Here is a 21897-nt window from a genome sequence, read left to right as displayed (position 1 = left end):
TGCAACTTGATTTGGGGCAAAAAATACAATTAGAATACAAGGGGACACAGCAAGATTGAGAGGATTATAAAGGGTGCAAACTCGCTAAAAAGGGTGTCATTTTCATTTTTTTACAAAAAAAAGTTAGGGTGCCTGGGTAAAAAGGATGCAAAAGGGTGACACACTATAGGATGGGGTAATGAGGGTTGTCAACACGGACTAAATTGTCAGTGCTGACCAGTGCAAAGAGATCCTTGGTTTTGATTGGCTGAGAGGCACTTGCCTCTGACTGTTATTATGGTAACTGTCGGAGAAAGTCAACTTGTCAGTGCCGACTAATTTCATGAAACCGGTCCCATACCCATTTCACACGGTGCTGCTATGAAACCTGGAACGTGGGTTTGACAGAATGACGGAGCAATAATGTTATGCATGCATGTATCACAATGATGATTCACTATCATGTCATCCCAATTACGATATATCCTTGTTCAGGTGCATGGGTGCCAGCTCTAGCTCTTTCTCCCCTCCCTGTCTCTGCTTAATTCAATACCCCCCCCCCCCGTATACACCTCCCTTTAATTCACATACCCCCTTGTAACCAATTATGCACAAGATAATGTTTATAAGTCCTTTATTTATATTTTCCTCGTTTCGTTTTCAGACGTTGAATTGTTTTTTTCTGTTTAAATGCTTCATTTTCAACAACCATGTAAAATGTTCAATTTGCCATGACGACCTACATGCAATTGCACATTTTCATTTATTTGTTTGTTTGATTAACATCTTGTAACTAAACTTTTGAATCTTTTGTATTATGTATATCCGACATTTTGCATTTGTATTTTGTTGAACTTATATCAACGAAAAAAAAAACTATACTTCCCATTTTCTCTTCAACATTTCTTGTTAATTTTTGGTTTGGTAGTGATTTTTTTAATTACTTGATTGAAAATGTTGAATGCATGAATGCTTGTAAGCAAGCTATCAGTAGACAGACGGCTGAAGGTCCTCTCCAAGGGACCTGGTAATGATGATTACTGCCTTCCCAACGGGCACTAGCGCACGAATTAATTGGAAATCGCACCTGGCTCACCGGAATCCGAAACCCCCGCTCTACGAGCCATCGCGCCTCCAATTTGAAAACTTTCACTTTACTAAAACTTTAGTGTCGACCTTCACCGCCATACAGATTCTGTTTTCTCGCTAATTTGTGACATGATTTCATATGTCACTTGCTTCCTTGCTTTAAAAAGGGCACAGAGCTTGTCAAGCTCTTGTGTCAGGTGATGTACCGCTCTTTGTAAACACCTGCGTGAGGGGCTGCTCAAGAGATTGGGGGTTGCTGCCCCGAGATGGCTATATACCTTATGCTTTTTAAATACAAAATAAGTCCCTTGATTCATATTCAAAAAACATGGGGCCGGCGATTGGAAGGGGGTATGAAGAAAAGAAAAGAAAAGAAAAGAGAGTATTTCACAAGTTTATTATTAAGAAAAAAAATAGCCGGGAGGGGGGTCCATCCCATCCAGAGCTTCATCACCCCCAAGATTTTCCCAGGGGTGCTGCGTGTATCATTTTCCAGGAATTTTGGGAGGTGTGTCAAATAGTTGAAACGTGTGGAAAATGACAAACAACTTGTGTTGAAAACTTTTTTTTGCTTGTCAAATTTGCTTCAGCCACCCCTCCCCCCAGCAAAAAAAATCATTCCCAGGGGACTGCCCCCCCCTTGAAAAACTTGTTGCCACCACTGCTTATTGTCCGTCCCAATGAAGCCACAGCAGGTTAGTCTATACTGTGCAAGCCATTCACTCGACTTATTTTGGTCTGAAAACACAGCCTACAATGACTGTGTATACTGTTCAATGTTTCATGCCTCAGTTTTAATCTGTTAGACTTTTGTGAAGACCCACTTGTTCAGGATTAAAGTTTTAATCACAGTCTGTGACTGAAGACTAATCTCAGCATCAGTTTGCATACTTCGACAGGTGATAAACAACTGATGTATCGCCAGAAACTGTTGCAACTCTATGTCACATCAGGGGCGGCGCTCGTGAGTTTTGATCTGAGTGGGTTTTTTTATAGGGAGCAGACCTCCCCCCCCAGGCTGTGACGTCATTTTTGTCCTTTCAAATGAACTGCAGCCGTAATAACATGAATAAAGACTTTAACGACGCAAACCTCTCATTTTCATATTCTTCTTTCTTTCTCCTCTTTTTCTTTCTCCTCTTTTGTTTGACTATATATGTTTTCTTTTTTTCTTCACTATTTGAAAAATCATAGGGGGATGTTGCCCCCCATGAGGCACGTACGCCCATGCCTAATGCCAAGCCACTGCCAAAATTTACTGCATCGTCATTGAACTAATCAAATTTACTGTGCCTGAATATGGAGGTGTTTGCTAAGAGTTGTGTGGTTGTATCCACGTTAATATTCATTGGAACGTTTGTAGAGGTTTTCCCCTACGTGGCTGGGGGAGGCTGTGGCTGTTCCCCGCTGTGGACCTCCTATAATGGACACTGTTACAGGTAAGGTCATTGCGAAAAACACGATTCTTTCAGCAATAAACCACAGTAGTTTTCAACTGTACCTGTTCTTTTTTTATTATTATTATTCATTTGGGGCAAAATGTGAAAAGTCTATTGAGATAATCTATTTGGCGCGAAGCGCATAACGAAAATAGATACCATGATTTTCATTTTTTTTTCATTTCTCTTCTTCGTCTTCTTCTTCTTCTTCTTCTTCCTCTTCTTCTTCTTCTTACTATTATTATTATCATTATTTTCTTCCTCTTCTCCTTCTTCTTCTCCTTCTTCTTCTCCTCCTCCTCCACCATCCGAACTCTGAATCCATCTCAGATTCTTCAACGATAGGAACATTTCGTGGATAGATGCTGAGCTTCGATGTCGGTCGTTCTCGATTCCGTGTGGTGACTTGACCTCGACCCAATCCATCGCTCACCTTGTCTCAGTTCACTCCCAGGAAGAGATGGATTTCCTGACAGCAATGTACGAATCACTACGGTCCAAACGAGTAAGGAAAAAATAAAATTCAAAACATATTACATCTTTCCATTAAAGTTATTGATTTTCTTTTAAGTTATGAATTTCTTGGAAAGTCTACATAATTATATCCTCTTGATATTTTCATACTTTAGAGAGTGAGTCTCTTAAGAAAGTATTCAGAACTAATTTTTTTGTCATTTTGAAAAGATTGATGGACTTATCTAATCTTGACTCACTCTCTGAAGTATCTTTAACCTCCTTTATATCTTCTGAGACAGTGGCGTACCGTGGGTCACGGCATGGGGGGGGGGCACCACCAGCAAAAAATTTGAGTCACTCAGTGAGTGCTAGAAGCCGCTAAACGCGCTCAGTTGCCATGACCTAATAGAGATTTTTCAAGGACAGTGCCATTAAACATATATGTATCTCACCAATGCGAGCGCGAAGCGCGAGTTGAAATCATTTGATATTCTAAAGAGGGACATTATAAGCAAATATTTGTAATCATGACTCGTACCTGTCTCGCTAAACAAACAATGCGAGCACAAAGCTCTAGCTGATATTCCCACAGATATTTTAAGGACATTTTTAAAGGAATCCACTAAGAGTACACATATCTCACCATAGTCATCTAATGCGAGTGCCAAGCGCATGCTGATTTTGTTAGAATTACATACAAACACACGAAGCAATTTTTGTAGTCATTGTAATCATGGTTATCATACGCATCTCACTATTGAAATATTGCGAGCACGAAGCGCGACCTGAAAATCAAGGAAATTAGCATTATGTCACTACATAATTCGAAGTGCGAGGAAATATATTTGGTGCATATGGTGCATATTGACTTGAAAAGGAAGGTTTTAATACAACAGGATTAAATATATTTTATAAAAACAGACAAATGCGAGCACCAGGAACAATGAAGACATATGCCCTGAGAAAGTATGTTTCACAAGGTTATGTTTTTTTTTCATTTTTATGTAATATAACATAACACAACTATAATATAATATAACATTATAATGAACTATATTTTTTCTTTCCAACTACGTTTATCTTCCCTTCTCCCCCCCCCCCCTCCTTTTGGGGGGCAGCCGATTGGGGGAGGGGGCACGTGCCCCCATGCCCTCCACGCCACTGTTCTGAGAAAGTCAGAATAGCCATGCTCAAGATGTAAATGATCAGTATAGGAGGACGGGGTTTGGGTCATCGATCATGTTTGATGAGATTTTGAAGATGAATCTGTCCGCCCCCCCCCCCCCCCCTCATACACTTACCTTTAGATTTTTATAAAGGATTTCATGCAAAGGTTGACATCAATTTAAATTTCATCAAAAATTCAATTACAAAAAAACACACACACTCTCACTCTCGTACACACCCACTCACCCCCAACAATCTCACACACACACACACACCCACCTACACACACACTTGACAATGTAAGCCTATATATATTCATCATGGCCATGATATCTTTCTACTTTAAATGCGCAGGGTCCCAGTCGAGTATGGATTGGTCTCCACGACAAATCCACTGAAAACCGTTCGGAATGGATAGACGGGACGGCTGTTAACTTCACAGATTGGGCGCCAGGCCAGCCCAATGATCGCAACGGTTTCCACGACTGCACGTTCTTCGCGAAATGGGGCGACTATCAATGGAATGATATGGCATGCGATCCAGAAAATGTGGAATCATACATCTGCAAGCATCCAAAATGGTGAACAGTGAACTTTAATGAAGCAAATCCCGAAGATGATGATTGTTTAGAAATAATCGGCCGACATGCGAAGGAAGATCGAGAGTACCGAGGGTGCCCCCCCATCGAGACTTTTTGTCCAGCTGGTCAACTGATTCATACATCACTGCCCCCCCCCCCCACTTCCCAGTGGTCAATTACGGAATTGCTCATATTGCCTATTGACATGTATGAAACAAGAATTTACAGGGTCTACTATGTAGGACTCTTCATTTTCTGGACAAAAATATCGTCACCCACGAAGGAAAAGTTGATAAAGAAAAAGATTGTGATTGTAATTACTTTTGCACCCAGAAAAGTTCTTCAACAACCTGAACCTCTTGTAAATAAAACATTTAACCAGAGATATGAAAGTAAAGCTAAAATTCTTGAACTGAGAGCTCATACATTTCTAAAGCAGGGTCGATTTCTTTTTTTACCTCAGTGGGGAAGTTGTTTTAACTTGCCATCTCACATAAGAGATTAGTGATTTTTAACATTACTCGCATAGGCCTTATTGGAATCATTTCCAATTCGTCTCATGCTAATTCGTCAAATTGCCAACTCGTATATTATTATTTGGTCTACCATCAGTTCGTCATTCATCACATCACATGTTCTACTTTCATTTACACTCTAAAAATGAAGTGCTTTAAATTCAGCTCTTAAAGAGCGTGAATAGCGACTGCACTTCGGAGTGCTGATTTGTCTAGTTCAAATTTGAACGAAAAAAAATCAGCACTCCGAAGTGCAGTCACTATACACGCTCTTTAAGAGCTGAATTAGCACTTCATTTTTTAGAGTGTAGTTTAATGCCGCGTCTAATAACCAGTTGGTCCAATAGCCGTTTGATACATATAACATTTGTTCTAATTGGAATAATTAAGTGTTGAATTGCGCAAAATGAATGAAAATTAAATGGATGTTATAGACCAACTGGTTATGAGACGAAATGGTGATTAGACGAAGTGATAATTGGACCAAATGGTTGTTAGACGAAATGTTGATGGACGGAATGGCATCAGAATAAATGAAAGTACACTCTAAAAAATGAAGTGCTAATTCAGCTCTTATAGAGCGTGTATAGTGACTGCACTTCGGAGTGCTGATTTTTCTCGTTCAAATTTGAACTAGACAAATCAGCACTCCGAAGTGCAGTAACTTTACACGCTCTTTATGAGCTGAATTAGCACTTCATTTTTTAGAATAAATGAAAGTAGACCATGTGGTGAGTGGACGAGTTGGCAGTTTAGACGAATTGGCAATTTACCGCATACAGCCTTTCAAGCAATACTTTAATGTAAAATCGCTGGTGTTCTTAGTATCTCTTTTCATGTAGACAGTGTAAAGATGACTAAATGTATCTTATGCCGATCAAAATTGTAAAATGTATATTTTTGTTTCTCTCACTCTGTAATTACATCGTTACTGTGTCTTCATTATGGAGGTTTTAGCTCCGAAAAGTACGGAGAGTTCAATAACACAGTAAATGTATTGAAAACGTCCGTTAAACTGACAAATAAGAGCTGGGAGCTTGGCCGAAAATTGGTGAACTGGAACAGGAATATCGTCTTGCATTCAATAAGAAAATGAAGGAAAATTGCAAAAATAATGGTTTGTTCAGAGTCAAGGACGAAACTACTGTTCACCAATTCGCGACACAGATTTTGTTGGGGTTTTTTTTGTCATGAAGGACTTTTGACAAAACATTTGTTGTTGTTGTTATTGAGCCCTCCGTATGTCGTTGAGCAAAAACTCCCATTTCGGGCAGGAATACATTTTCAGATCCGTTGCCATGGTTGCATTAAACTTTTGCCATTAAAAAAAACTCTGGCAATTCTTTAGCCAAAGTTTCTTAATGTGCAATTTTCAAACAGGCATAATTTTGTTTGCCAGAGTTGTTTTTTAATGGCAAGACTATTATGCAACGGGTCCCAGGAGGTTCATTATCTGATTATTCTGAAGGTGAGGTAAAAGGGTACCGGCAGGAGATAATTCCTCAAAAAGCTGTGTGCACCTGAATCGGTAATCTAGCTTAGCCGGGTAATCATCATTATAGCAGCTAGGGCCCACTGGGAGAACAATTTTTGGAACTGAAGTGGCTACCCCCATATGCCGTTTTTGCTATTATTATCATTGTTCGTTCATCCAAATAACACATATTGCACGCATAACAAGATTATGTACGTTCTCTTAATATTCCGCGAATTGAAAAGAGGATTTGCAGGTCCAAACATCATGGCATTGTTTCAAAAGTTCTTTAATACGAATGAAAATCCATAATTAGTTGTTTGAAAAAGAATGAAATACTGCGAAAATTTGCTTTGCCCTATTGATCGTGGGCCCGGCAGCCGCTGTGCAGCGCCAGATCGACGAGTCTCTATCCCTTTAATCGTGGAACGCCAAACAGGGTAGCAGCAAGTCTTTTGGTCTGACGCGGCCCGGGTTTGAACCCCCGACCTCCCTGGTTGTAAGACGGACGCTCTACCAACTGAGCCAACACACCGGTCCGTGGACAAAGGTCTGTTTTTTTTTTCTTCCAAATGGTCGATACTTGATACGGATTTTCTACAGGTACGGGCTTACGGAAATGATAACAATATATTGAGAAGCGGAATACCAATAGCATCTCATGTCAAATTATGATCAAGATCATTCTTATGACTATTTTGATATATTTTTTCTGGACTAATAAATCATTATCGATGAAAATTTGTTATCATATATGTTTTATTACAATCTTATCATTCTTATTTTCGAGACCCACCACAGCTTTATAGGTGTATGTACTGCATTCTCTCTGTCACAAAACTTTTATGATTATGTCATGGTTTCGGGAGCCCATGCATAAAGGCAATTTGCCTATGCTGGCTCTCCATATTCTCATTTTTCTCTTGTTCCCCTTTTTGTATCTTTATGTATTTTTTCAAATTAGAAATGTATATGTTTTTAGAAGAATTTGAATAAATGAAATGAATTGAAATGAAATGAAATGAAGTGAAATGAAATGAAGTGAAATGAAATTGAAGAAAAGAAATTATGAAGAGAAATTAAATGAAATGAAGAGAAATGAAATGAAGTGAAATTGAAGAAAAGAAATTATTAAGAGAAATTAAATGAAATGAAGTGAAATTGAAGAAAAGAAATTAAGATAAATTAAATGAAGTAAAATCAAATGAATGAAAAAATGAAGTGAAATGAAATAAATGAAATGAAGTGTTACAAAATTAAGTGAAAGGCATAAACAGAAGTGAAATTAAATGAATCAATTGGAATGAAGTGAATTGCATTAAAAACGAATTGAAATAGAATGAAATGAAATGTAGTGAAATTAAATGAATAAAATGAAATGAAATGAAGCATTTCCCTTTCTGCATTGCATTGGAAGATTGTAAATTCTTCTCAAATTTCAATAATAGTTTGTTAATGTTTTTAATGAGAATTTTGAATAATTGATATGAAATCAAATGAAGTGAAAGTTAAAAAATAGCAGAAGAATTTTGTGGTTAGCAAGCTGACACACCATGGGGACTATCCTCATGGGTGGAAATACCCAACTCCGGTAAGCTGTGGAAGTGGGGGGGGGCGGGGCAGGGGGTACGTTAATGTGAAAGAAAGAAAGAAAGAAAGAAAGGAAGGAAGGAAGGAAGGAAAGAAAGAAAGAAATACAAAATAAGCTTCAACTCAAAAATTAGAAATACCTAAAACCATATAAAAATGGCAGTTTTGACCAAAGGGAATGCTGGATATCAAATTTGAAAAGTACACTTTTCTTTGTCTTCGACAAGGAATACAACGAAATCCATAAATCCAGACCAAGAAATGTAATGAAACCATATACATGGGATGTTTCAATAAAGATGGTTTTCTTATGTGAAAGTAAGTAAGGAAAACTGCTTCGACATGTTCAAGTCCACTCACATAAAAGATTATTCTAATTATTTCGGGATTTTTTTTTATTCCTCTTCACAATGCAATATTATAATAAATGTGGCTAATAGTGAATTCACAAGTATGGAAAGAAATAATAAAGGGTTTTATTATGAAAATCAATGTGAAACTTTGGAAGCACACTATCTTCGCTCGCTCGCATGTCTTGATTTTCTTTTATTATTAAGGGGCGGCGATCCTGGGGGTCGGGGGTACAATTCCTCTTACTTTTGAAAAAGTGCAAATCTTTACCAAAAAATGCCCCCTCTCGAACGTGTTCTGTGCCCCTTTCACCTGCCCTTTTCAGGTGTTACCAAGGGTCCTTTCTCATTTATCACTGCCAATTTTTTGCAAGAAATGCCCCTCACGAACATGCTCTGTGCCACTGTCACCTGAGAAGGCCGTTTTATGTGTGAACAAGTAACCCCTTCCTTCTTGTAAGTGCTTTTTCTTGAATCATTGCCCCTCGCGAACAGGTTCTCGGTTTATATGTGTTGACGAGTGCCCCTTTGCCTTCTCATATAGGTGCCTGTTCTTCATATCAGATAAGTTGTCCATAAAAAAAAAACATTCTTTTCGTGCCAGATGAGTGCCCGGTTTCTTTATTCAGTGTTCTGCTCCCTTCTGCAAGTGCATCCTTTAATCGCATAAACCCTTTCAAGATAGGATTTGTCCCTTTCGCTACTTCTTTTCGTTTTGATAATGAAATTCACCCCTTTTAACCTCTAATTGCCCAATAATATATGCCATTATTTACTTTTGATAAATGTCCTTTTCTTTTCTAGTTTGTTCAAAATGTTCAGTATGTTAATTTTCTGATGGTGTCCCTTTTCCATTGGAACAAATGTTCCTAACATGCCTAACTTCCTGTCTGAGTTTCACAATGATCTCGAGGAATACGAAGCCGTTGCACTATTCGAAACAAAACGCTTCTGTCGACAAAAACAGCCAGCATTTGCAATACTCTGGCAAATTCCCATAAAGAAACAGCATCATTGGCAAGAAACAAGAAAACGATATTCTCATTTTGATATGTTACTATACTTATGAAGGGGAAAAAACTTGCAAGAATGGTCCAAAAAGAGTTAATATACGTGATTTAAGTTTCATGAGTCATGTGAGTGGGGTAGTTATTTTTTACCTTTAAAGATAGTGCCCTTTTCGAGAGAAAGGGTGCAATTGAATTTTTACAGATTGACACTAAATACCAACTTGATTAAACCACAAAATGGTAATACTAACTATTCAGGGAGGAATAAACTTTGTTCGCGTGGATTAAGAAGAAAATATATAATATTTCATATAAAATAGAAATAATTAGTCACGTCCCCTCATTTGCATACCAACCAGGATGTGCAACTCAGTGTTTTGTGAAATTAAAGCGAAACTGTCAAATGTCATGACTTTTTGCATTTTTACACCCGATTTTCGATGAAATTTTCAGCGCTGTGCATGTTGGATTTTCCTCTTTTCATTCAAATCATTTTTTTGCGTCCTTTAAGATAAAAAAAAAACTACCCTCTGGAAGTTTCGGAATTCTGGGGGCTTCAGCAGTGTTGCTGGCACTAGAAATTTGAAAATGGGAGGGGAGTCATCGTTGTAGACAAAAGAAAATTCTGGGGGGGGGGAAGGCCGGCAGACAAGAGTTTTGTTTCATGTTTCACAAGATTGAGTGTTCAGCAAGCTATTGATTATTATTTTGTTTTTTTATTGGGCAGATGCGTAGTGAACGAAAACATTGAGAAGGTCACACTATTAAAATAATTATATTTAAACAGTGCAACTGTGTACAGTAGTTGCTAAAACATTTCAAACAAGACTGTTTAAAATCTTAAACAACAAAGATTAAATTAAAAAAATCAATTATCAATAATTTAAGCATGGTTGATTAAAATTTTAATACTTACTTGTTTAAACTGTTTTAAAATATGGTGTGCTATTCACATACAGCTCTGTTTAAAGCAGCTAGTGCAGGCATGCATGGGACACTGTGGGGCCAAAAACTTCGAAGAAGCTGCGGGCTTCAGGGACCAACGCCCCCTAGCCTGCATGAACCCAACGCCGAGAGCTTCGCGAAGAAGAGAAAGAAATGAGAGGAGGAAAAAAATACTATTCTACTTACCTATTAGGTAAGTAGAGGGGGATTGATTGATTGATTGAGTGAGTGATTGATTGATTGATTGATTGATTTTGATTGATTTTATTCGTCAAGAATATCACAGGAGATTGCAATGAAATTGAGGAATACCTTGACAGGATAGCCCATGAAAGCCGAAAGGCTTATTTCCAATTGGGTCCTATAGTTAGTACATTAACATATTGTAACAAAACTAGAATATGGTAAAAAAAATACATACATACATATCCATCACTCAAATAATATGCAAATATCTGAAGCAAACAACAATCCTCCTAATATGTAAAACAAGATTATATTTCAACATGCCCTAGTGAATACATTATCTCAAATAGTAGAAACCAACAGTACAAAATGTGTGATTTTTAATGGTAATATTGCTCCCGAGTAGCTTCCAGTTTTAGGTGCTTCTTTAATGCACTCTTAAGCTGAGAAAATATTTTAACTGCTTTTACTTTATTGGGAAGAGCATTCCAAGATTGGATGCCATTAAAATAAAAAGTGTTCCCTAAAAGTGAGTGAAATATGGAGAGTGGAATATTGAAAAATAATTTTATAAATCAGGCCTTTATAACATAATAATAAGTATAGGACCTAATATCTGCTAAGTGGAAAATTGAATATTCACCCCCCCCCCACCCCCGGCAAAGTTACTCAACTTATATGGACATGACCTGAGTGACATATAGAGAAAACGGTGCAAAATGTTTTAAAGGGAAAGTTCATCCTTAAGAAACACTGTTAAAAAGAAAAGAAAACATAATAAAGAATGTTGATGAACGTTTGAAGAAAATGCATAAAAGATTAAGAAAGTTATTAGAACATTCGATTTTTTCGAATTTGTGACATTCGGAGAGAGCATCTACTCCATGTAGTAGAAAATGCACAAATTTCCTTTTTTATGGTTCATGAAAACTTAGTTTTGTTTTCTGTAGGCCTATAGGAACGGGTGTGAAATGATTTGTCTATTAAATGTAGGGTAAGTGTAGGTAATTGGAGACCGTTAAGCTCATTTGCATAATTTACATGAACATGGAAAATGACACACTCTTAAAAGGTTTTTTTTCCTCTTCAGCAACTTCTACTCTATATTTGGTAACAAAATGGTTAACACAAATTAATTGATTAATAAGATAATGAGGATTAATGACGTCATCATCAAAGGTCTCTCATTACCTACATGTGTAGGTAATGAGGGACAGTTACAAATCATGTTATTTGCAAGAAAACTTTAGTAAAAATGGGATTGTCATGCTAAGTTCAAACACTTTTCTTACAGAAATACATGTAGCCAATTATTTTAACATCATTTTAAAACAATATGAACTAGATGTGGTTGAAAACATGTCTTTTTGTTTGCAATGATAAATGATGCTTTAGGCCTAAATCCTAAATGTTCTGAAGTGCTTTAAAAATAACTTTTCTGAAAAAAAGAAAGGAAAGTAGGCCCATATTTATTCTCATTTCTGCAGCCATTTTGTAGATTCGTTACATAAAAGAAAAGATGCTTTGTCAAGGACTTTCCTGTGACACCTGCCATTCAGAACAAACATTATGAAAGATTTCTGCCTAAATGAGACAGAAAATCGTGTACAACTCTTGAACGCACACACAGGTCACGGAGTGACCCTGAGTGCAAACAGCTGACTGTGTTACAACTTAGGGGTGATACATTTTCACAATAGGGGTGAGGCAAACTGACTGGAGGGACTTTAATTCACTTATAACAAAGAAATTTGTACTACAGTACTCCTGTTGAATGCTCTGATGGAAATTATATGAGTTTCACATTCATTTGAACGGGAGGACAAGATTATTGTATATATCGAGTGCATTATGCATAAATCATATACCATTGCGACCCCTGCCTGGCCGATGGTCCAGGCATGACGATCCTGAGTGACGTCACCGATAGAGACCTCAAATGCCAGGAGAGCCTATTCGATAACTGACTTCATCTAAAAAACACGTATTGAAGATAACATCCAATGGGGAAATGGCTTTCATTTTCATGAAATATACATTCCGTGCCTCAATAAATCTTTAACCCCGTCGTTAACTGCCCATTCATTCTCGAGCAATGGGGGAATGAATACAGAGTGTCTCAAAGTTTGTGTGAAAAAAGGTGCATTTTCCATAGAACTTCTGCCAAAAAGCAATGCGTAAGGGAAAGATTAGCCCCAAAACACGAATAGATGAGTTAATCAAATGGGATGAATCATGAAAATCAGTGAAATATAGTTTCTCCTGTACTCATTACTGAATACCCCGACTTGATACAATTAATTTTTCCCCCTCTCCATCAACTTTTAAGAAAAAAAGTGCATATTTTCATAAAAATATTATGTGTTATATCGACGGACGCCCGTGCGTACGAGCAGGAGGAAGTCAAATGTCTCGTATTTTTCATAATGAGTCGCCATGTTGGTGTCCCCCATTACCTACACACATTATTGGACTGACCAGTTCATTGTGGCTACAGTATCACCCATACACAACACACAGTGGCCGTTTTTAGTGTTTACGCGGCTAGCCCACTTACAAAACTTCCTATTGGAAGTATTTACCGATCACCTCTTCACTATGCGAACACGCCCCAACATTCCTTGAAAAATGAATTTTCACACCAGAGCAAAATTCGAAGATGAAAATATCATACCTTGACCTATTTCGAAGTATTTTGCTGCACTAAATGACGACCTGTATCGTAAACAAGCACAGTGATGATCTTGCAGAAGTATTGTAGAAACTGTAGATGGCGCTATAACAACATTATAGGCAAGGCGCAGGCAGGGCAGGATAGTTTCAGCTTCAGTGGTCTCCAATTACCTACGGTCTCCAATTACCTACACTTACCCTATATAGTAGTAAAAAAAGGAATTTCATTGATGGCTTACCATTATGTAAGAAATAATGTGACGTCACAAGTCAAAATTCCAGATAAGTTTTTGTTTATTCTTTGATGGATTTATCTCAAACCTTTGGCATGTCAGGGTGAACTACCCTTTAAATTTTAATAACGATTGGCCAATCGATCTCGACTACATTTGGACCCCATTCAGACATGATGATTCAAGTGCTTCCACTCTTCCCGAAATCGAGGAAATTCCAGGAAGTTCTGTTGTTTTCCAAGATATAGAGAAGTGAGAAATTCCGGGAAGTATTCCGGGAAGTTGTAACCTCCAGGAATTATATTATTTCTGAATATAATGTCAAAATCTATTTTAAAATTGGATCTTTGTAATGAAATGTCAAACATTTTGCTCGTGCTCGCAATTCTGCTGTTTGCCCCATACGCCCTTGGTTTTTCGCCTGCTCAGCTATCTGGCTAATCACGGCACATGTATATGTGTATATAAGAGAATTATAACATCTTATGAGAGACTAGACAACATCTCTGAAATTCTAGGATATTTTGTAAAATTCCAGGAACTTTCAGAGTAAATTCTATGAAGTTTCGTAAGTGGAAGCACTATTCCAACTAGAAGAAATGTTTAACATAAAAGCAGATTCCTTCCTTTTATCTTTTATCGGCAATTTGTGTTTATGATTTTAAACTGGAAATTCACCCTAAACATGATGCATTGGCTTAGATGATGACAATGAAGATTTTAAAAAATCAAGTCCAATCTAGTGGTATATTATTAAAAAACAACAAAATATACATGTACGCACTGTTTTAGCACTTCTGGCTTTCATATTATTTATTATGGTGTTCGTCGAATATAGACCCGTAGCAAAACGTGTGTGACATATAAAAGCACCTTACCGCGATATGTGTACGTAAAACTAGACCGAATATTCACTTCCTTGTTCCGGGTTGGTTTCTTTTCGGTAATAAAAAGTGAAACTCAATTTCTCAAGTAATTTCTCCCGCTTTTACTAATTGACATCCGTAAGTATCAGTTTTTATTTGTTTCTCGATAAATATTTACTCGCATTATTCTATTGATTATTATTAGAAATGTTGTGATAGTCTTATTTTTTAATCTCATCTCGATGGGAACTCGAAGGTGCGTTGAAAAAGTTGATTACGGTACCTGGTACTGATAGTAGTACGCGGGTGACGAGGCGGTGAAGTGGTGTGGCGAAGCCGATGGAGGTCCGTGCGGTACCCAACATGGCTTGCATAATTCGCAGTGCTGAGGCATGAGCTCGTCGTGATGGCATGCCAATTGGGCAATTGGCAATATGCATGTTGACCTCTACATGTAGTATGCCATTTATTTGGTGTCACTAGATAGATGCAAGAAGTTTTTTTTTTAAACTTTTTAAGCAATGTGTGTGTGGATTTCGTATTGATTTAGCTTGTTGTTGTGTGTGCAGGTGTGATGCGTTCATTTCATCTCGCATGTGAAGGAATGCAAATGGAATGCACACGGCACATGCAAATATTTCATGGGCTTTTGGCCCAAATAAGTTATCAATAACAGTTAACACTAAAGTTCGGATTTCACATTGTGCTATGACTTTTACTTGTAAACCGAACCGTATCATATGAATCCTTTGGTGACTTCTCTTCTCTTTCCAGTTTGTTAAAAAAAAAATGTATTTTTGTTAATCTTCATGTGGATGCCCTTCGATCAGCGACGAAATCTATTTTGGCCTAAAGTTATTATTTATAAGCAGGTTTGTTTACAGTTTTGAAGCTTGTACTGGTAGCTGCATTCCGACGAATACTAACTTGTGTTTTAAAAAATAAAAAAAAATTTTATATACAATTGGCTTTACACAGATCAGGATTACCCGGGTTCTTCTTCGATTCCTCGATCGCCGTCATTAGCCACAGCTGAGCGTACGCACTGGCTATTGGCTGGCAAGTTTGCAGTACCTGAGCTCTTACGGCGATCAAAGAAGAATCTGGCTGATCCTGATCTGTTTTTCATCAAAATTCAATATTTTCCAGGATATCTTTCAGAAAGGTGGTAAGCTGAATGTATTTAATGTAAATTTATCATTGTTTCTTCCCTTTTTCCCCGTCAAAAAGTAAAATCGAGGTACCGCAATGTTTCGGGCCACCACCAAAATATGTTAATATGGAGCCTTGTTAAATCCTTAGACTCTACCACAATATTCCATTAGTTCTAGGCAAGTGTTGTAGACAATGAATCTTGGAAAATTTTCCCTCAATGGTCCTGAGACCTGGGCATAATTTGTCTTCAAGTGAAAAAAAGCAAGGAATGATTTTGAATTTGTCGAGTAAAGCCACATTACCATGGTACATCCCCCTCTTTTATCAATCCCTCTCATAGTTCTATTTTCTGTGTTTTACAGGAAACAAGTTGGAATGATCTGAGAGAACCTGTGAAAGATTTACCATGGGATGCCTACAGAGTAAAAATGCCCAACAAGAAACCAGGCCCTACCCTAAATCAGATCATACTAGCGATTTTAACAGCAGACCACCGAATGATATCCCCATTTCAGGCGTGAACACGTTTGAAAATCGCATACCTGATGCAATCCTGCCATCAACACGTCCCACTGCTAAAAAAGATGGTAAGTTGAGATCGAGGCAGACAGACTTGGATTCAGCCAGACTGGACTCAATTTAGTTTTGAAAGGCCGACAATGGGGCAAAAACAATATGGCCCCTAAAATTGTATTAATTGTGTCTTATTTGGCTAGATCAGCACCTGGGGGCAGGGGAAGGGGGGGGGGGTGTATGTAGTAATTCACAGGATTTGAGTGAATTTACATCATGATTACATGACATGTGCATACATATGGGAACTTGGAAAGCCAAAACAATTCAATAGCATTGGAACAATATGAATGCAGGAAGTTTCATGCATTGTCACTGTGTATCAGATGAGTATTTTGCTCTTTCTTTTAATAAAGGAGAATGAAAACTTTGGAACAAGATAGGTTGTGTGAAAACAGAAAACTCAAAGAAACAGTTCAATGAATGTTTGAGAAAAATCAATGAAAAAGTTATGAGAACTTGAATATTGTGATCACTAATGCTATGGAGATCCTTACATTGGCGATGCGACAAAGATGTGTGATGTCACTTGTGAACAACTCTACCTATTACTTATATACAGTATTTCACTTAAAGTAGAAATATATTGAAAATCGTAAAAATGGAGAATCATATATCAAATTAAAGGAGAAAATAAGGAGAACACGATGGTGTACATCATTTATAATGGAGACCGATGAAACTTGGTTAATTGATATTTTAAAGTTCTCTCTCTGAATGCTTCAAAAACGCAGAATTAGATCCGCAAAATTGGGGATTTTTTATGATGTCACTGTCTGTACGAGAGGCGTGATTGGCTCTCCCACGTGAAGCTCTTATTGCATGCAAAACCTGTTGCGAGGGTTCGTTTTCTCCACATTGTGTCACTGAATACTTTGATCCCGAAATGAAAGAAAACCCAGAATTTTATCTACATGTGGTCAATTCCATTGTGACTTATGGGACATTTGATACTTTTTTCCACATAACTGAGGTGCATATCTGAAATAGTAGCTGCACAAACATGGATTTACTTTATTAAACTGAAAGAAGAATACTTAAACTTAATATATACAAAAATGTATGCTTTCAGCTTGGTTGCATAGGGTGCTAGATATTCAGAAATGTCATTGTGACTTATGGGACATTGATGGACCACACAAATTGGGCTCTTTTGTTCAAAGTGCCATATCTATCTCAGTTTTATGACAATGTTTTTAGATTTGGGCTTGGAGATTAACTAGTGATAGGGCTCACTAACAGTACTTGAATTGGACTTGATTCATTTCATTTGTTTCAGTAGTTGTGTGCAATCGTGTGTGACTTATGGGACAAGTGAATGTGACTGATGGGACCCTATCTCATTTCATGGAATTAACATTTCCTCGCGATGACTTTTTAAGTCAAACTTAATTTCAGCATGAATAAATATTTCCTAATAAGATGACACCCTTAATAATTCATGCCATTGTGTCAGAAATAAATTCAACAAAGGGCAGAAACATCTTTTCACGCAGTTCATTTATATAAAGGGAACATTAACCAAAAAAAAGCTTCCTAACTTGTCATCAAGTTTTAAGAACTGTAATCAAATAAGTAGAAAATAATCAATAAACAATTACAATCATAAATATTTAGCAAACAGATGAAAAATGAACAATTAGAAAGAATGTACACACTTTCAATTGTGACTGATGGGACATAATGATATGACATATTTGTTACAGATAGGACAAATAAATGTTGCTTTTCTCTATCTGTCTCATACAGTATGGTAAGAAAATGACCTTTACACTACAGTGTATTACATGTGAGAAATTAAGACATTAATGCTGCCATGAAGTAAATCAATATTCTTGTTAATATACTCTCTTTTGTGTCAAATGCTCATATTTTTCATTAGCTGTTGATGTTTATGATAAAACAGATGGATATCAGTGCACAGGCAAATTTTTGACAAAAAATATTAAAATTTTGGCATAAATTCTTTTTAAAAAATTCATTAACTGGACTGTCTAGAAAACAGTTGCAATCGCTTTCTACTATCTAAACTGCATGTACATGTATACTTGTATAGTAAAAAGTGTATTCATTTACATGGAAGATTTACCATTGTCTGTGCAAAAAATATGAAAATAATTGATTTTCATGAAAAATCCAAGATGGCTGCCAAAATTGCCAATTTGGAACCCCATGGGACACGATTTGACAAAGGGAACATCAAGATTCATTAACTATACACTTCAGGCAATACAAAAAATGTTGGTTAAAAAATATACCATGGGGATGCACCCTATCACAACTTCTTTTTTTGCCAGCTGCTTGGGTTGATATGTCATCTCTTTCATAGAAATTCTGAATGCCTGTAAGGACATCATCATTTGTAGAGTACCAAAGTGATGTTAGTTGTCATGGTGTAATGGCGGCCTGGTTCTAAACAAAATAACCTGGGGCCATTTCATAAAGCTGTTGTAAGTTAGGAGCAACTTTTCAGAATGACTAGTGATCCTTTCTTATATGCTAAAACATTGCCAATTTATGATGACATTTACCACAAGGATCATCGGTCGTTCTTAAAGTCGCTCTTAAGTTACGAAAAGCTTTATGAACCAGTGCCCTTTTACGACTATCAGAATGATGGTAACAACCAAGGACAAAACAAATCATTATTTTTGCAAATACAAATGTGTAAGACGATCATGCAGCTGCGACTAGGTTTAGAACCGGCGATTCGATGTTCATGACATTATGACACCACCCTTTGGTCCTCTTTAAATGCGCATGTTCCTTTCTATTGGCAGGCGGCAGGAATGATTCTGAGAAAACTTGATTGCAAGCTTCTGAACAATTTTTTGGCATTTACAGGGGCTTTAATAGCTCTGCACATGGTAGCCTTAAATGCATCTGAGGACTGGTGCTCTTATTTTGACAGGATCCAGAGGGTCGCTCAACTACAAAATTTGTGACTGATGGGACATTGACATAGGTTTTAATAGTTTCCATGGAACTACGTGTATATACCAAGTTCACATCATATGTAAAACAGTTGATGCACACTCTAAGGGGACAAGAAAACCAAGAGAATGATCTGGACCTAAAAAATGACTAAAAGCTAGGGTGAAACAAACCCAATTCACCTGCACTCAGCTTTGCATTTTAGCGATCATATTCAGTTTTCTCCTTCTTTCTGGACTGGGCACACAATGCAAACTTATTTTTTGTTGTTCAATGCACTGCCTTTGATATTCAGACTGTTTTTTCTGACAGTCAGCATACTGTTCTCCAGCTTTTAAGCATTCTTGTCTCTCTCTTTGCTGTCATGGACAGCTTTAAGGTGGCATGGTTTACGAACTGTATATGTGACTTATGGGACATGTGACTTATGGGACTGAAAAATATGTCCCCCCAGTATAGCTATTTCAAGTCCAATACAGATGCAGCTTGATTTGTTGAAGCAAGCATGTACTATGGTAGATAAAAAAGTCCAATACTTGTCTCCAGGAGTCTATGGCAGCATATGAGGGAAACTTAATGCTCAAAACTGTGACTTATGGGACATCAAACATACACACCTTGAAATGTATTTTGTGCCTCATAGTTTCACTGCAGCGTGTAAAACAATACAGCTAATGGTAAATTATTGCTTGGAGGTCACATGGACAGTGGGATTTTTCATCAGCACCCTTTGCTTGCCAGGAGCCAAGGATGGGTGAAAGTTGTACATTTTCTATGAAATCTTAGTACCACAATGCAACAGAGTGTACATTGCGTATTTTATGAATGAATGAGGGTATAGTAAATATAAGTGTGTTTTTGTAAACCTTAAACTGTATACTTATAAACAGTATAAACAAAATTGCTCCGAAAAGAAATTTTTGAAAATGGAAAAATGCAACATTTGGCTGGAATTGACCTTTTGGATTTTCAAATTGATGATTTTGAAGATGAAGTGAACAAGAAAGTGACGTAGTTGGAGGTAAATTGGGGGAATTACGCCGATGATGATGAGTCGGACAATTCAACTTGCAACACAATCACACGCCAAACTCAAGTAGCTGCTACAAATGCTAGCTACACTGCGCGGGCCAAATTGAATTCATAAAAATGAATTAACACACTGTCCAGACAGAGTCTCTTACCTCTGTGACTATGAGGAAGGAAAATAATGAAAAACAAGTGAATATATCCCTACAAAAATTTTCAAGCTTGCAGCAAGCGTGCGACTAGCTTGCGCAAGCTTGCGGCATGCTAGTGACTAGCATGCGGCTAGCTTAATAAGCGTGTAATATGCATGCAGAGTAATTTTAACGAGCAGGGACTGTTCGCTAGCATGCTAGTTACTAGCAAGCGGCACGCTTGAATTTCTGTAGGGGATAATCCGAACGTGAAGGCAAATCAACTCAACGAATAGCAGCAGACGATATGCACCGACGATAAACTTCATGTGGCTGGGAATCGTCACTCGCTCTGTTAGATGTAATTTTTATTGTCTCACCTGCATAGCAGAGTGAGACTATACTATAGGCGCCGCTTTTCCAACAGCGACGGCGGCGTCAACATCAAATCTTAACCTGAGGTTAAGTTTTTGAAATGACATCATAACTTAGAAAATATATGCACCTAGTTTATGAAACTTGGCCATAAGGTTAATCAAGTATCACTGAACATCCTGCATGAGTTTTATGTCATATGACCAAGGTCAAAGGTCATTTAGGGTCAATGAACTTTGGCCGAATTGGGGGTATCTGTTGAATTCCCATCATAACTTTGAAAGTTTATGGATATGATTCATGAAACTTGGACATAATAGTACATGTAATCAAGCATCACTGAACATTTTTTGCAAGTTTCAGGTCTCATGATTAAGGTCAAAGGTCATTAAGGGTCAATGAACTTTGGCCGAATTGGGGGTATCTGTTGAATTACCATCATAACTTTGAAAGTTTATGGATCTGATTCATGAAACTTGGACATTAGAGTAATCAAGTATCACTGAACATCCTGTGCGCATTTCAGGTCACATGACCAAGGTCAAAGGTCAATGAACTATGGCCGAATTGGGTGTATCTGTTGAATTACCATCATAACTTTGAAAGTTTATGGATCTGATTCATGAAACTTGGACATAAGAGTAATCAAGTATCACTGAACATCCTGTGCAAGTTTCAGGTCACATGATCAAGGTCAAAGGTCATGTAAGGTCAATGAACTTTGGCCATGTTGGGGTTTTTGTTGAATAACCATCATATCTCTGTAAGTTTATTGGTCTAGTTCATAAAAAGTGGACATAATAGTAACCATGTATCACTGAACATCTTGTGCGAGTTAGAGTACATGTAGTTTTCAAAGTCAGCACTGCTGCTATGTTGAACTGCGTGATGCAGGTGAGACGACCAGAGGCATTCCACTTGTCTCATTAATTTGACAAAATTAGGAAACTCTGGGAATTATTTATCTATACAAAAATATAGTAACACCTCGTGTTATTTTTTAAATTACGATTAAACCTTTTTTGAAGGAAAAGGTAAATTAAAATTAGATGTAAAAGGTCATCCCCAACATGCGCAGCTCGTATGTGATCGTAAACAAACCATCACAAACATGCCGTATTGCTTGCCTCTCCTTGGCTGAGAGAGT

General features: G+C 37.4%; 2 protein-coding genes across 2 annotated transcripts in view; both read left to right on the top strand.

Moving 5' to 3' along the window:
• The first annotated feature begins 2346 nt into the window (after nucleotides 1-2346).
• On the top strand, nucleotides 2347-5366 carry LOC121430888 (echinoidin-like). The gene is made up of 3 exons (XM_041628313.1): nucleotides 2347-2507; nucleotides 2838-3012; nucleotides 4485-5366. The coding sequence occupies exons 1-3, from the start codon at nucleotides 2368-2370 to the stop codon at nucleotides 4713-4715; spliced, it is 546 nt and encodes a 181-aa protein (XP_041484247.1). The 5' UTR covers nucleotides 2347-2367; the 3' UTR covers nucleotides 4716-5366.
• Nucleotides 5367-14571: 9205 nt separating this feature from the next.
• LOC121430447 (tyrosine-protein kinase Yes-like) overlaps nucleotides 14572-21897 on the top strand; it is a 46931-nt gene continuing 39605 nt past the window's right edge. The window contains exons 1-2 of the mRNA XM_041627714.1: nucleotides 14572-14691; nucleotides 16071-16295. Coding sequence (XP_041483648.1) covers nucleotides 16115-16295 — 181 coding nt within the window. The 5' untranslated portion in view covers nucleotides 14572-14691; nucleotides 16071-16114. The remainder of the gene's footprint in view (nucleotides 14692-16070; nucleotides 16296-21897) is intronic.

The sequence above is a fragment of the Lytechinus variegatus genome, chromosome 17, assembly GCF_018143015.1.
Source record: "Lytechinus variegatus isolate NC3 chromosome 17, Lvar_3.0, whole genome shotgun sequence".
NCBI lineage: Eukaryota > Metazoa > Echinodermata > Echinoidea > Temnopleuroida > Toxopneustidae > Lytechinus > Lytechinus variegatus.
The sequence above is the reverse complement of the archived record's forward strand: the minus strand, read 5'-3'. Positions and strand labels throughout refer to the sequence as shown.

Excerpts from the sequence above, each read along its gene's own strand:
- LOC121430888 (XM_041628313.1), top strand. The coding sequence starts at position 2,368 with ATGGAGGTGTTTGCTAAGAGTTGTGTGGTTGTATCCACGTTAATATTC. Across the intron at positions 2,508-2,837 it reads TATAATGGACACTGTTACAG|ATTCTTCAACGATAGGAACA; the intron begins GTAAGGTCATTG and ends AATCCATCTCAG. Across the intron at positions 3,013-4,484 it reads AATCACTACGGTCCAAACGA|GGTCCCAGTCGAGTATGGAT; the intron begins GTAAGGAAAAAA and ends TTAAATGCGCAG.